At 42.3% G+C, this 16,130-nt stretch overlaps 1 protein-coding gene across 2 annotated transcripts; it reads right to left on the minus strand.

Moving 5' to 3' along the window:
- Positions 1–3,825: 3,825 nt before the first annotated feature.
- On the minus strand, positions 3,826–12,778 carry KLF6 (KLF transcription factor 6). Of its 2 annotated transcripts, none has more exons than XM_082753237.1 (4): positions 12,296–12,778; positions 9,143–9,530; positions 7,093–7,216; positions 3,826–6,670 (listed from the first exon to the last, which is right to left on the minus strand). In XM_082753237.1, the coding sequence occupies exons 1-4, from the start codon at positions 12,395–12,397 to the stop codon at positions 6,619–6,621; spliced, it is 666 nt and encodes a 221-aa protein (XP_082609363.1). In that variant the 5' UTR covers positions 12,398–12,778; the 3' UTR covers positions 3,826–6,618. The 2 variants fall into 2 exon arrangements, with proteins under 2 accessions (XP_082609363.1, XP_082609362.1); XM_082753236.1 differs by having other exon boundaries at positions 8,957–9,530; positions 12,296–12,776.
- Positions 12,779–16,130: the final 3,352 nt, after the last annotated feature.

Raw genomic sequence — 16,130 nt, forward strand, 5'->3', positions numbered from 1 at the left:
ATATACCATCTGTTTCCTATCATGACACCAATCCAAAATGGCTGCACTAGACACCTCCGCATAATAGATCATCTTAAAACACCTTAGCGGCTTTGCTTTATGGAGTTATTTTTCCTGTGACAAATTATAAACCTATATTTCAAGAACACGACCAAGCTGTAGCCTCCATTACAGTTTTGGAATATTTTTTCCTTATTTTAACAAAATGTGCTGGCTTCTGTCTGATGCAGCACTTTTTTTAAAGCCATAGGCCACCTTTGTTGCTATGGTATCCTACCAATCCCGTTAATTTATTCATTTATTAATTCTCAGCTAGTAGTTTTTGAAGCATTTAGATTGAAAATATTACAGTTGAATACAGTCACTGCTGTAACCTACAAAATGATTATGTAGCTGTTGTGTAACTGAACCTGCGTTGCAAATTGCAAGTGTTTACCATCAGTCTGCAATCAAAAATAAATTTCAGCAAAAAATCATACTTCTGTTAAAAAAAAAAAAAAACAAAAAACAAAAAACTTTTCTGTAATGCTTGCACTTGTAAACTCCAGCTATCAAATGTTCATGGGAAATAGGTAAAATATAGTCATAAATGTCATTGAATCAAAATTTGGTTTTGAATGGATTTCAAATCTACCTCCTCCTCAGGTTCAGCTCTATGGAAAAATGACCGTGTCTGAAGCCAGTTGAATTCAGTGAGGAATTTCTTCTTGACTTAAATGAGCTTTTGACCAAGGCCTCACAATATTAATGTAGCAACCTGCAAACCCTTATTTCCCAGGGTATCTCCAAAGAATCCTAGACTGATTAAACCTCTGTAGACCTATGTGCAAAAGCAATACTCCATCTGCTCATTCTCCCTTATATGTAAGAGCTCAAATAGTTATGAGACAGTATTACTACAAGTTTGATCAAAAATAAATGTCATATACCTAGGGACCATGAATAAGGGATGAAACAGCCAGTGTAGAGGGTAAAAGAGCTAAAGGGAAAAAAAAATAAAGATACTATTGCCTTGGATTTCATAATCTCAGTGGAGTTTCTTGCCATGTCAGAGGCTTTATTTCAGAAGTACCTGTTAATGCCTCATGGTTACATGACCCCATGGGATGAAGCTGAAGCAGGCAGACTTCTACAGGGTACAGGCTGCTAGGTATCCTCTTGTCACCAGAACTGATGTATTGGTTCCATTGCCTGCCTTATAAAGTGATAATACCTGAGGAAGCAAAGATGGAGAGCTTGAGGAAGAGGTGTTGCAGAACTTTCCTCTCCAAACCATTTTGTCTCTAATGAATTGTTGAAGAACGGAGGAACAAGGAGGGAACATAGGTCCTTTTACACTTTTAAAGGCAGAGAGAAAACTTTCTTTACCTGTCATCCCTGTTCCTGTGTAGTTAGAGCTCCCTTTACCTTAACTCTTCTCTACAGTCAAGGTTAAGGAGGCCTCCAATTGATGGAGCATGGACCTTTCCTCTTATTGAAGGTCATCTCTCCCTGTTGTGAGAATATGTGATATTACATACCCCTTGGGGATGTATAAATAACACTCCACTACTTTTTGAAACAGTCACCATAGTGTTTTTCCTTCTTCTTGTCTGTAATTTCTCTACTGTCATTTGTGTGATTTACAGAGGTTGTTCTTATTCCTCTGAGCTTTCGGCACAATTAAAGAAAATAAAGAGTGACTGCTCAAGTAGTTGAGAAGAATGAGAGAGGAAAAAGACAAATAAAAAGGCAGAGGTACTGTAAACAACTTCTAAAGAGGAAAGGACAAAATATAGTTTGTCTTGAACATGCTTTCACAGGTACAAATCCAGATTCAGCTTGTGACAATTCATAATATGGTTTAAAGGGGGAGAGATGGCAACATTTAGACAATATGAACATCCAATTTAAGAAAATAAAAAACATTTGTCTATTGTGAACTTTAAAGTCATCTATATTTGTAATAAATATAGTCATTCAAATAAGTTGGTAAACTGTGATTTGTCCTACTTGCACTGACCACTTTTATGCCAGGATTTTTTCACACCCAAGGAAAAAAAAAATAAAAACAGGTTCTGTTTGGGGATTTTAACTGTTTCATCTTGACCTTTGCGTGCATGTAAGTGTGCCTAAATGCACAAACATGCTGTACCTGACCTCTATAGTAAGAAGCTAACATGTTGGCTTAGAAGACCTGTCCTCTTTTTAACCTCCCTTGAATTTGTTGGAACTTGCTGAGGCTACTCATCAATGTCTGCACTCTGTCTAAGCCACCTGACATTTTTACTCTTAAATTCACACCCCTTCCCATTTGCTCTGGGTTTCAAAACATGGAATTAAGCAAGTCTGCAGTAGATGTACATGTTGAAATGCACTAACCCTGAAATGGCGATTGCTTTCTGCTTTGCCGTTTCCTTGTTGCCCAACAGCTCTGTCACTAGCATTTTTTTTTGTGAACATCCCTCCCCTTTTTTTTTTCAGTACAATCTGAAAAGAGGAGAGTAGAATATCCATAACATCCGTAACAGTGGAATTATCGAACCTTTTTTTTTTTTTTTTTTTTTTTTTTTTTTAAGATACAGTAAGACACAGCCCTAGAGGACACACACCCAGTAAACAGACAAAAATTTGCCAGTCCTTGTTCTGCATTACACACCCATTGAACATTTTGGGTGGAGAACCCCTAAGGTCAAGATCAGTTCTTCAAAAATATTTCCATTTCTATCTTGTACACAGAGAAAGCAAAATGTCACAATCCCTGAATCTCCATTGACTTTATAATTTCTGTTGCAACTGTGACTGAGTTTCCCAGAACAGGTTTCATTGCACGAGGTACTGGAAGTGATAAAATGTGGTATCTCCCTCTCATTACAGATCAGGATTTTGCTTAAATTGCCATTTTCCTTGCCTATACAGAGGCTTATTTTCTGCTTACCAGCCCACTACAAAGCTGAGGTAGGTGACAAGGGTCTCTCCCACATACCCCCTCCACCTCAGTTTTAACTTCCTGTTTTCTTCTGCTTCATTTTTAGGACATTTCTAATTTTAAACCATGAACGCTCAAACCCTGTGAACTCAATTCACATGTTTTAAGTCAGTTTCTCTGCATGTAACTTTGCTATTCATGCCGATGGTTTTACTGGATGCTTAAGGGACTTTTAACACAAGTCTGAGTGAAGCAGAAGCCACAAGGCAACATAAAACAAATTCTGCACGCGTCCAAAGCCGGTGCCCATGCTGGTCATGCTTTGAAGAGCCATTGCTCTGAAAAAATGCTGTTCATACAGAAGCTTGCAGTTGGATGGCTGAAGGTTACCAGCATGTGGGTCAGGTCAGCCCCACAGCAGGCTCGGGTCTCTGCATGTAGACCAGGCAGGCTTCATGTGGTTCCTTCCCCCAGCTGCGCCTTGAAGGTTTTGGGCTAGCTTTCTCAGTGATGGGACAGCTCAAAGGCCCACAGCCAGCTGGAGTAGTTATGGGCAGGTACTTCTCGGCCAGCGATCTCCTTTCTTTCTGTTTATTTTTTTCACGTTAAATGCCCACATGCATTCACCTCTTCAGAACAAGCGATTTGGAATAAAGGTGCAGTCTTGTAGTAACAATCGTGTTAACTATTTACTCCGCTGAGAACAGAAGTTAAATCAACAACGGCTTTTCAGATATGGAAGATATGTTCCTACTGCCAAAGTTATTTTCTCACCAGTGCTTGTCTTCCATGAAGTGACCTGACCCAAAGATATTTGTACGTGAGATCAGATGGCTCAAGAGAAGGCATCAACATAGTATTTGACATTGGTATGTATGCCTTCAGAGATGGGAAAGATGAAGCCAGACACATGATGCTGATAAGAATTTCTTTTTATGTTATTCCAATAAAAAATACATTCATACAGAAATATAACAATCTTGCAAAAAACAATTTCAAATAAAATCTTGTAAAACAAAATTTTTACAAAAATCTTACAAAGAGATTCTTTAGATAACAGGGTGCTTCAAAAACAAAAAAAGAAATTTCACTAATAGAAACTTTTTCTTCTTAAATTTCAAGCAAAAATGTTTTTTTTTTTTTATTTTTTATTTTTCAGCTTGATTGAGGCTCAGTTATCACCTGAACAAAATGTACTTGCTTATTAAGAAAATTACAGGCATTTGACATATGGCACACAGCCCCACCCCATCCACACAAGTCTGATGGTATTTCACAATTGAGACAAGCCAGTGCAAGTTTAATGTTTTTTTTTGTTTGTTTGGGGTTATTTTTTTTTCCACTTTTGTTTACTTTCTTATTTTTCAGAAATATGGCTAAACCAAGGACATTGCAAACAAGGAGTTTAAAAAAAAAAGAAAAAAAAAAACAAAAACACCTAAATAGAAATCCATTTCTCCTTTTGTTTCAGGGGGGAAAAAAAAAGTGCATTTTCAGGCAATTTAAAACAAAAATGAAATGAGAATGATTTAAGCCTGCATGTTCCTTAGAACCAGATCACTTGCATATACTTTTTCCTAAACCACTTATCTACATACATTTCCAGGAAGATATACCAAAATATTAGCATAGTAAGCAAGACCAATAATAAATAGAAAAAAAGAAACAGATCACGTGTTTCATTGCATCAACTGTAGTGAGCTGGTTTAAAAAAAAAAAAAATACTGCTTTTGGACAGACTATTTCTATTCTAGGAAAAAACAGTCTTTATTTTAGCTGAACTATGCAAAATTAGAGCTCAACCACCACAACAACTAGCTCACTCACAGGTCCTCCCATAAGCCGGAAGGCCAAAATATGAGTGTACTTCATCTGCACACAGCTAATATTCTTTTAGCATGCCAATACTCGGTTCATATCATTCTTAAATGGCCACAGATACGCTATTTCAGACAACCTAATAACTACAAAACACAGTCAGCAATCTGAGAAGAACTGAATGCCAACAAAGCCTTTAGCATAGCATTAAACTAAAGGTAAAGCCTCTAAAAATGCTAGATTTTAATAATTGTATCTTTCATTTCTTTGTCTCCTTAATGATCATATTGGGGGGGAGGGGATATTTTGACGGGCTGTGGCATTTTCTAGCTATGTGTTCTAATTTTTTTTCCTTTTAAAAAAAATATTTATATATTATCTATATATATACACACATACACAGACTGTACACACAAATATACATACACAATTATTTTTCTGCCCACTTTTTAAAAAAAAAGTAATATAGTTTCTTTCTGTATGACCAACAGATAGCTAGATATATAGATGTGAAACTTGTGCCTTTTAAGCAAATACATCTTTTAATACTTCTGTATCTTTAATATGTATGAAAACTTGACATATTAAGTACAGTTGGGGTGTGTATATACACAGTTGTTGTGCAAGGTCAATATAAAAAAAGTCTCAAGGTGGCAGAACTGGTCAGGTATTCAATTGGCATATGCATTATACTGTAACACAGTCAAATTGTCTAAGTTAAACAAATACTGTACTGACATGAATGACTTTTCTCTATATTTGTCTTTGTGAAGGAGGACCCTGGAAGTAACCTTTTTTTCCCCTCATATTATACATTTGATACAGTACAATGCCAGGTGAAAAGAGAGCCTTAATAAAGCATGCATCACCCATACCCCTGTATAAGACCCTCTACAAGAGAAGGTCACTTGCATAAGGCACCATTATTAAGGTCAACAGTGCATTAACAGCTAGAAAACCAGAAGTTAGTCCTCAAGGCATAAATAAGAGAAAAATTAGCTGCATGAGAAAAATCAGTTTCTAACCAATAGTGGTTTTATCCACCCAACAGAAAAAATTATTCATGTTCCATACATTATGTAACATTAGACCAATTGTATTTTAGCTGCTCTTAACTGGAATCAAAACTGCAGTCCTGATTAAAGAATGGAAAAGCATATAGTTCCCCAGAACCATGCAATAACCTTTGTATTATAATGAAAAGTTATAGTTGTGTTACATTTGTAAATACACAGCTTATACAATGGATTACAAATGAGCTCTGTAGCAAGTAAAACAAGCTACTTGACACATTGCACGTTTAATAGCTGCACCAGACACCTAAAGCTCCTCTCACACAGGAACGGGGAGGTCCCCATCTCCATTCTGGCATCCTGACTCTTTTTATTCCCCCCTTCCCCTCTCAGTTTTCCCTTGAAAAAGGTGCAGACACCCCTCCCCCCACCCCTTGGAAATGATTGGTGGTCGTCCCATCTCACGAGATATTCCTCACATACAAGACATTCAGACTATTTTTTTTCTCTTACAGTTATAAAACAACCACAAGAAAAAAAATGTGCCTCAGCATACAGTCATCAATAGATCCTCATAGCACACAGTCGCCCAATCATTGACATTCTCAGTGCACATGCTCACGGCAAAAGGCTTAGGAGCCACTCAGAAGGTTAGATACCAGTGTATGAGTCCAGGAAACCCCAAACATCACGCACCGCGGTTGCTATGCCGTTTCTTACATGACTTATTAGCCCTCAAAAGACCTTCAAGGAAGAGAGGTCCTGGAGGCAACTGGGTAGGGTGCAAAATGGCATGCTTTGGCTGGAACACGCATCCCTCTGCTCAAGGCTCTTCAACCTTGACGCCTCTTAGCCCACAGGATTCACCTCGTGACCCACTCAGAGGTGTCTCTTCATGTGAAGGGCCAGGTGGTCGGACCTGGAAAAACACCTGCAAGGGAAGAGAAAGACATTGTGTTAGATGAGGGTTGGGTACACTCATGGCACATTTTGTGAGGTTGAGACCGCCCCCCCGTGCTCTGTGGTTCCATACTGTGGCCAGGGGAGGAGGGATGGGGCAATCCCAGAGACACCAGAGTGCCCAAGGCGTCTCCAGGCACCTGGGTGCTCTGCAGGTAGCACTGGGGATTTCACAACACTAATCTGCACCATCGAGCTACAAACTATATCCAGGTGATTAGTAAAACATTTTTTTCCCCCACTATGAAGACATAATAATCCCTTAAAAATACTAGATGCAATTGTGTCCCCAAGCGATTCCTTCACAAATGAACCTTGTGAAAGGCAGCCTAGACTCACTTTCCAGTAAGTGTTAAAAATAACTATTTTAAAAGGTGCATTTCAGTCGCATACCTGTCACAGTGACTACATTTAAAAGGCTTGGCACCAGTGTGCTTTCTGAAGTGTCTGGTTAATTCATCACTTCTTGCGAAACGCCACTCACACCCTTCCCATGAACATCTGTAAGGCTTTTCCCCTACAAAGAAAGCAGATTATATGTTAGTCACGACTTCATTCAAACGAAGATTGGTGCTATCCCATTCATTTTCTATGTAAACCTCCTCCACCCCCTAAAGACAGTCAATTTTATTTAACATATCTGAATGCTTCAGAACATGCAGGCAAAGAAGGCAGAATTCATCCACCTGATTCCTACTTAACTATTGTGCTGCAACAGTACATCAAGTAATCTCATTCTTTTTTAAAAAAGCGATTAAACAGGTTCTCAGGAAACAAAGAAATACAACCTTGTACCATTCCTGTTCATCTGTAATAGCACCCTGACTCCCAAACAGGTAGCATGGACCTCATGAAGGTGATTAAAGACAGCGCAGCTAGGCTCCCAGTTGCAATTAGGCTACTGTATTGCATCAAAGTCCTCTGTCACTCACTCATCTGTATAACATGCAACCTCTTTCTGCTGAGCTACATTTTCTTGGAAAAGCCTGCACACCACTTTGAACATTGCTATTTCAGCATTCAAGAAATACCACTTCCATTCACAGGAACGTTCTCAGCCAGACAGCACCAGGACAACAGTTCTGCAATACTTCTGAGGCCAGCAGCTATTTATGTCTGCTCAACCACCATGGTTTCAGTGGAAGTTGTTCTTTCCTCTGAAAATAATCTCGTTTTATCGGACTTCTGCCTGACAATGGGAGCATCCAAGCTTGCTCAGACTTCCCATAAAAGCCACAAAATGCTGAGCTCATGAGTCAAAACAGGATCTCTTCCGTGAATTCTCCTTCCACATCATGGGGAAAAAAACTGCATAGGTCTTTGGATTTGCACACCAAGAATGACAAACCAATTCCTCACATTAAGCGATGACTACTGAGCCAAGGCAGAGCTCTACACATCTAACTGCTGTCATAAAATGATGTTGAATATTAATACTCAAGCAAGCAAATCAGCATGCTACTTCAACCATAAAATATTTATAGAAGCCCTGAAGTGTCTACCTTTCTCACTTTCCCAATAACACACGGGATTATTTTTTTTCCATTCAGATTCCATAACAATAAAATGCTGTTACTCAGTATTTTGGGATAAAATTATACAGTCAATCATACATTTGCAAGTCCAATTAGGCAGATATGTTAGAAGAACTACAACGCACCATGGCTTTCCAAGATTTTTGCTGACACAAGGGCACACAAAACTGTTAAATTATTTACAACTATAGCTGTACTTTATATAATCAAGGCCTTGGGATGTCTGGCTGAATTGACCCAACGTACAGTGGACCAGTGGACCATGAAGACAAGCTCTTATGCTACTTTGAGATCCATCCAGCTTTTGGATATGCCATTCCTTTTTTTTTTTTTTTTTTTCCTTTCTTCTCAAGAAAGTCTCAGTTAGCTTTTGCTTTGGAAATAAATTGTGAACAGTGAACAGAGGTGTAGCATCTCTTTTGGCTAGTGAGTGCTCCTGAAGACCACATGCCTCTGCAGTTTCCCAAGGATTGCCTAGTTAAACAAGTGGCTCATATTTGCTGTGACAGCAGACTCCTCCACAGCCAACTGCCTTGGCTTCAGCCAGCTTACGAAGAGAATGAGGAAGTGATGTCGCCCATGCTGGTAAGCCTCTTGTACTATTACATCATCTCTCCAAACCTGGGCTCCCACCCAGCGATTGTGTAAGGCCGTGACACCACCACTGTCAGGGGTATTCCCTGCCGTACTTGCCAACTCTTAACAAGCATTCAGTTACTAACCTGTATGAGTGCGCTGATGTGCTTTCAGATGTGAACTTTTGGTGTAAACTTTCCTGCAACCGTTAAAGTGACACCTGTGAACACGCCTTCTGCCATCTGGCGAGGTGTCACCATTGGCGGGTGTACCTTTTTCTGCAGTCTTTCCAGCGGTACCGGTACGAATTTTCCCCGGTGAATGCAACTCACCCGGCGTACAATTCCATAGCTGAGAAGAAGGCTCCTTGCTCAGCTCAGGAGACGAAGGGGGAGTGGAAGTGACAGATGAACTCAAGTTTCCTGAACTGGCTAAAACATCGCTTATAGGGTCAGAGGTAAACTTGGTCGTGGGCGAGAGCTCCTCGGAGCTGTCCGAAGATTCACTGCTCACGTCAGAATTCAAACTGTTGGTCTCTAAGTTCTGACTAGTAGGGCTGTCCTCTTTTGGCACACACGTGCTCTTCAGTTCAGATTCCTCCTTTTTCTCACGTGCCAAAATAATTTTGGTCCAGAGATCCTCTTGGCTATCAAATTTGATTTCAGATGCAGATACGTAACAGGGTTCGCTTTGAAGATACCGTTCCAGCTCCAAACACGTCTAGGTGAAAGAGAGGAAGAAAAAAGAGGAAAGTTACAAGCTTGCTCAAAATAAACCCAATTGTATTTTACACTTCAAAAAGCATGCAGGAATGTAGTACGTTCGATTTGAGGTTTCTAGGTTCAAAACAAATTAAAGGCTTCTCCAGCCGTAACTAGGTGACTGTTACGATGAAAAGAAATCGCTTCTTGAGACCTGGGAAGGAGTTCAAACACAGCTGAAGGTGCAAGTCAGCTTGGGTTTGCAAAATAGCATTCTAATGAGTCACTCAAATTATCATCACTCTCATCATAAAAATCTGTGTTTTAGCAGGCTGACATTGAAAAGGGACCACAGAGAGCCACAACAAATAAGTACACTTCACTCTCGCGCCCTGCCTAACGTCAAGTTGTTTTGCATCTCCCTCACACAAACACGAGGCTGAAGGGACCCAGGCGAACACAATGTGCTCTGACAGGCAGCTAAAGCCCGAACGCCGTGTCAGAAAACAAAGCCACATTTCAGCATGGCTGCGGAGCTGCCGGTCCGTCTTCTGGGGCCATCAATGGAGCAGCAGACGTCCTCCCATTTCCTGTGCATGAGAACGCCGCACGCTCGACTTTCAAAGAATGTCATTTCCAAGCATATTGGCATGCACGCCACATAGCTCAGGCTGCTCCCCTGCATGGTTGGAGGAACGAGGGGGGGAACTTTTTCGACAGAAGAGAGGGGAGAGAAAAGTTCCCGAATAGAAACGTCCTATTCTATAGGATGCGAAACGGGAAATTACTCTGAGGTCCTGCTGGGAGTCCCACAATGAACAAGAACTTTATCTACTGGCCAAGAGTGCAACTGTATGAGTCATCGCTCGCTTTCTTTCACGCAATGCCAAAGGAGACTTCCTTTTAAAATCCTGTCCATCTGCCAAGAAAGTACTCTGTTCAAATATACATGCAACAGTACATGGACAACTTCCCCCCCCAGCCGCATTCCTCTCCACTCCATGAAACGAAACAAAACAAAAAACAAAACCACCCTAAATGGGTGAAGCTGCGGTTTTCAATTTCAATTACCCTGCTGACTTTCTAGCCATTTGCAGAGGAGAACAAAAAAGGGTACGAACTGTTATGGCAACAAGCTGATGTTTTGGGATTATTCTTTCCACTATAGGAAACGATCCATATGGAAGCATTACACAGGAAAAAAAAGACACACCAAGTTTCCATACCAAACTCTACTTATTTTAGCAAGATCATCCCTTCCCAGCCCGGTAGCAAAACCTGATCCCAAATGCCACACATTCCCCTCACAGCCCCTTCCCATCTGCCTCCTGTCTCCCCCAGTAAACTGGGTCACATGTTGTGACCAGGCCAGGAGCGAGGGCAAAAATGGGGGGGGGGGGGGGGGAAGAGAAAACAACACAAAAACAACAAAACAAGACGAAAACAAGCCCGGCGCTGCACACGGCATTTAGGTATTTGCCTGTAATTAGATAACTCGTTTGCAATGCATGTTGACAACAAAAAAGGGTTTTTGATAGGGACGACACAATAGTGTATTGATCTTCCGAGAAAACAGAAGGGGAAGGTGGGGGGGGGGAGGAAGCATTTATTAAGATCTTGTTAAACTTTAATATTCCTGGCTAATTTAAATTCCTCATTAGGTAGATTATAGTGATGGGAACCGGAGCGAACCTCTCTCTCTCTCTCTCTCTCTCTCTCCCCGAGTTTAAATGCCTCTGAAGGCTACTGGGAAAGAGGGCTGGCCCCTTGCCAAAAACCCAAATGCCTGAAGGAAACTACTTAGCTCCATTTCAATCACGTACTATGAGGCTGCCTCTTTGAAAGGGGAAGGGGGGAGGGAAGGAAAAATAATAATAAAATAAAATAAAAAGGGGGGGGGGGGGATTGCATACAATGAGGAGGCATGTGAAGGCTGTAGCACTTTGCATCTTTGTTTTTCCGACCTTCTTGGGTAGGCTCCTTCGCCCCGCCGGCAGGTACCGGCCGTGGTCCCCGTCGCCCCCCGGAGTGGGGCTGTCAGCGGAGCCCCCCGCTCGGAGCGGATTAGGGCGAGAAAGGAGGGGAAGGAAAAAAGGCAACGAAATATGTCCATTAAAGGGAAGGAGCCTCCGTTCTTCCTCCTTCCCCACCAAGGCAATTAGCACAAGGGGAGCGCTGTCATATGACTGACAACTCTGCAAAGCTCCCTGCGCTGGGAAACAGCTCCATTATATACATATATGTATACATTATATATATATATATGTGTGTACCGATGTGCATGTACACCCGTGGATGGTTTTTTCCATCATCGCTAGGAAATAATGCATAACAATAATAAAAATAATAACAGCCGAAGTGGAAAGGCAGCCCGTGGCCGAGGCGGAGAGCTGGGCTGACAAGACCCAGTTGCGGAGCCCGGAGCCGGCACCGGAGCAAAACTTTTGCCCGGACCCGGTGCGGAGCCGAGGGACCGGGGAGCTGCGAGGCCGGGCAAGGATACGGGCAGCTCCTCGCCTTCACCTCGGGACTCTCAAAAAAATGGAAAAAAAAAAAATCAAAAATCAAAAAATCAAAAAACCGCCGTGTTATTTAAAAGCGAAACACCTGCTTCCAAACGTCGCTAGGTATTTGTGCTCAGATCTCCCCAAACTCGCCGCTGACACTTGGTTGTTTTTTTTTTTTTTTTTTTTTTCCTCCTCTTTCAATCCGCTCATCCTTTAATACGGCTTTAAAAAAAAAAATACGACAACAACAACAACAACATCGACATCCTCGTTTTACCTGTTGCCAATATTCCTCCAGGGACGGCAAGGCTGAGAAGTACCCCGTGTCGTGCACAATCTGGAGTTCCTGGAAGATGCTGCACATGGGGAGCACATCCATGGCTCAAGTTGCAACAACAAAAGTCACTGCTGGTTACCAAAAACACCACGAGAGATGCCTCCTTTATGTGCGACGGGGGTGTGCCGGGGGGGTGTCAAAAACCTCAGTTCTCAGTTTCCAAGCCCCCCCCCCCCTCTTCCTTCCAGAGAAGAAGAAAAAAAAAAATATTAAAAAATAAAAAAATAAAAAATATTTTATATATATGCAGATATATATATATATATGTATTAATTCCTTGAGGAGCTTAGGGAGGAAAAAAGACCCGAAGTTTCATGCAAAGTTTAATCGCACGGCAAAGGCAAAGGACGGCTTTCCCGAGGCGGCCGGCGGAGGACCCTGGCGCAGGAGCGGGCTCAATATTTGCAAACACGGCGCTGCTGCGAATGCAGCCCCCTGCAAAACTTCCCCGCTCAAAGCCCGGCCCGGCCGCGCCGCCGCCCCCGCCCCCCCCCCGCGCCCGCCCCCCCTCCTCTCTCCCCCTCCCTCCCCGTTCTCCTCCTCCTGCTCCCCCCCCCGCCCTCCGCCTCCCCGCCCCTCGTGATCCCGTGACGCCGCCCGCTCGCCCCCCACCAATCCCCGCCGCGCGCCCTGCGCCCCGCGTGCCAATGATGTCAGAGCCGCCCAATCGGAGCCCGGCAGGCATCGCGGCTCCTCCTGGCGTGACCGAGCCCGGCCGTGACGGCTCCCGCCATTGGCCCGATTCGAAATTCGTCCCCTCCTGATTGGAGGGCTGGGCGGCAGGCTATTTTTAGCAGGGTATATAAAGCGGGGAAGCGGCGGTGTTTTCGGGAGGGGAGGTGTGTGCTCGGGGAGCAGGCAGCGCGCGGGGGAGGGGAGAAGGAGGCCGCTGCTCTCTGCGCTGCCGGCGGCGGGCGCCGAGGGCGCTGCGGAGCCACCCGCGTAGGGTGGCCGTGAGGTGGCCGCTGCGCTCTGTGGGGCAGAAGGGGACGGGAGGCCTGGGGGGGCCTCACCGCGGTGTCAGGGTGCCCTGGTTCGCTCTGGGCAGCCGCCATGTCGTCTCCCTGCGAGGCTGGGAGCAGAGGGTGCCCATAGCAGGCAGGGTCATGAGGTCCCTATGGGCTTGGGGGTTAAGGTTTTGGGGAGACCCTCGATCGAGTGAAGGGTCTGGAAGTGTAGTGGGAACTACGCTCACACCTCTCCTCATGCCTGCCCTCCTGGCCGGCGGCTCAAGGCATCACTTCATGCAGCGTTTACATCCAGCAAAAACCCTGTTTTGGTGTGTATCATAGCATTCTCATTCTTAACACAGCTCGTCGGTGATATGGCTGTCTTTGTACAATGGAAAAACATTTTCTGTGGTTAGCTTTCCAAAGGAGTGTCCAGGGCATGGAACAAACACTCCTAATGTCTTGCTTTTACTGAAGGACTTCTAATTTTCCGCTGATGTTTCCATCGTAATCTCTTCTCAGTTATTTCCATCTCCACACTTTTCTCTGTTACTTACAAATGGCAGCTAACGTATTTAAAGTTTGTTCTGCCCACTGTCTTCTGAAAAGTAGTGATTGTAGGAGTCAAAATGTCGAAGTCTAATTTTCCATCCTCTAGCCCTTTGCAAACTGTTGATATGTCCATTTTGTAAGCATACTGCTGGTGTGTCTGCTTGAGTTTCCCCTTGTCTATGGAAAAAAAAAAAAAGCTAAAGGTTCGTTATAGCATTATTGCATGTTCAGAAACACAAGCTGGTGTTGAAGACTCAAAACATACAAATCCAGAGAACTACATTCACTTAGTAATTAATAATTCTTTACTTGGCTTCAGAGGGCCAAACCTTTGAATATATTTCCAATGTTACCTTGCAGACAACAGATAGTTTTGTCTACTTGTTTCCAAAACCCAATCCTTCAAAGAAAAACATAGAAGGAAAAAGAAGTCTTAAAAATATTAGCTACACACCTAACTTGAGCCTACTTTTAGTTCTGTAGAGTGAAGTATTTTGTGGCCTGAGTTGCCATGTGGGTTCCAGACAAATACAATCTGGTAGCATAACTCTGGAAATCCTTAGTGTTTGTATAGGTGACCTGCTCCCTTTCTGAATAAGATTTCAGTTTCAAACAAAGTGACAGTCATTATCCACGCTTTTGTTTACCCTTTTATTTTAAGTTTGCCTGGTTTTAGCTATGTTTCGTGTAACAGGGTTCTCAACTCCTAAGGGGTCTGGATGAGGTTTATTGTGCCCATGTGGAATTTGAAGCATAAGGGTCTTATTTGGTAGTTATCTTCGAAAGGACAGTACCTCACGGTGAAGGACAACTGAGGATACCAAATGTAAATCGGTGGAGATGCAATATGAAAAAGAAAAAGTCCTTTAATAAAATTCATTTTTAGTTGACAAGTGATTTTTTTTTTGCGCGTCTGCCAGCCTGTGTTTGGTTGGGCTGGATTAAGATTGTCAGAGGAAAAAAAATAAGCAAATCAAAGGAAACCATGACATAGATGTGACAAAATTGCAGTAAAAGCTCTTTAAGTTACAACCTGTCTTAGATTAGGCCACTATTTATGGCCATTAAAAAAACAAAAACAACAACAACAAAAAACATTTATCACTGGACATGTTAGTTCTAGGTTATAACTGTGTTAACAAATTTTAGTCTTAAATAACAAAAAGTGTAAACTGAAGTCAACTCCAGATAAGAAAGAATGGGTAAGACTGTGCAGAGTGAAGTAAACAGACATAGTGTTTTTACCCAGTATATTTTTATCTGGAATTAAAATTAAATGATGAGTCAATAAAATGCTGTTGTTTGGGAGACTGTTGCATGGAATATAAATCGAGGGGAAAGGTACTTGTGCCAATAGAAGCCAGGATGAAGAAAAAGAGTGTGAATTGAAGAGAATTTATTGTGGTCTTTTGTGGATAATAACCATGAGGACAAATTTTCATAGACCCCAAAATGAATGATTGAACTAGTGGGAATACTTACAAACATAATTTGGTCCTAATGACTTTCGTCAATCTCTCCATAGGAGTAAAGTTTCAAATAACCATTTTATACCACTGGGATTTTTTGAATCATGAGCCAGGGTGGAATTTGCCTTGAAAACCTTAAATGAAAACATGTTCTAGGTCAAACAAACAAACAGATGTACTCAAATCAGTTGCTCCCTTGGGACCACACCTCTTTGTTTAGATGTGCCAACTAGGGACAGCGGCAACCTGATTTAGGTCAGAAGGCTCTTCATTGTTGGTCGTGGTGAAGGAGGTTGAAGTGCCTGTACTGAACAGATAGGGAAGGAATAAGGCTATATAAAGCGTTTTTAACTATTTATGATCTAGGTCACTTATAAAAGTGGCAAAAATGGGTATGGATTATAGAGGATTACTCCAGATGCCAGCGTTCTGTCTTGCACAATGGCTTTTAAGTAGGACCGTCCACAAGTTAGGATAATCAGCCAATTTATCCCCGTAAGGTCATTGATTTACAAATACATGTAAGAAAAAAAAAAAAAAAAAAAAAAAAAAAGCCCTGTGTGCTTTAATTTTTTTCTTTTGGCTCATTAATTTTAATAAGGTTCTGTCTGAAAATCTATATTACCACATTAAATGCCCCACCACTCCTCTGTAGTAACCGCTTTGTTGGGGCCAGTGGAATGTTCCTGGAAAATATGCTAGCCAGCATAGCAGGCGACAGACGGTGTTTTCCAGGTGGGCTGAGCTCTGTGTGAGGCAGGGGGAGCACCTGTTCTGTTCTGAGAATATTCGTGCATTTTTAGA

Source organism: Aythya marila (assembly GCF_965140915.1).
Source record: "Aythya marila genome assembly, chromosome: 2".
Lineage (NCBI taxonomy): Eukaryota > Metazoa > Chordata > Aves > Anseriformes > Anatidae > Aythya > Aythya marila.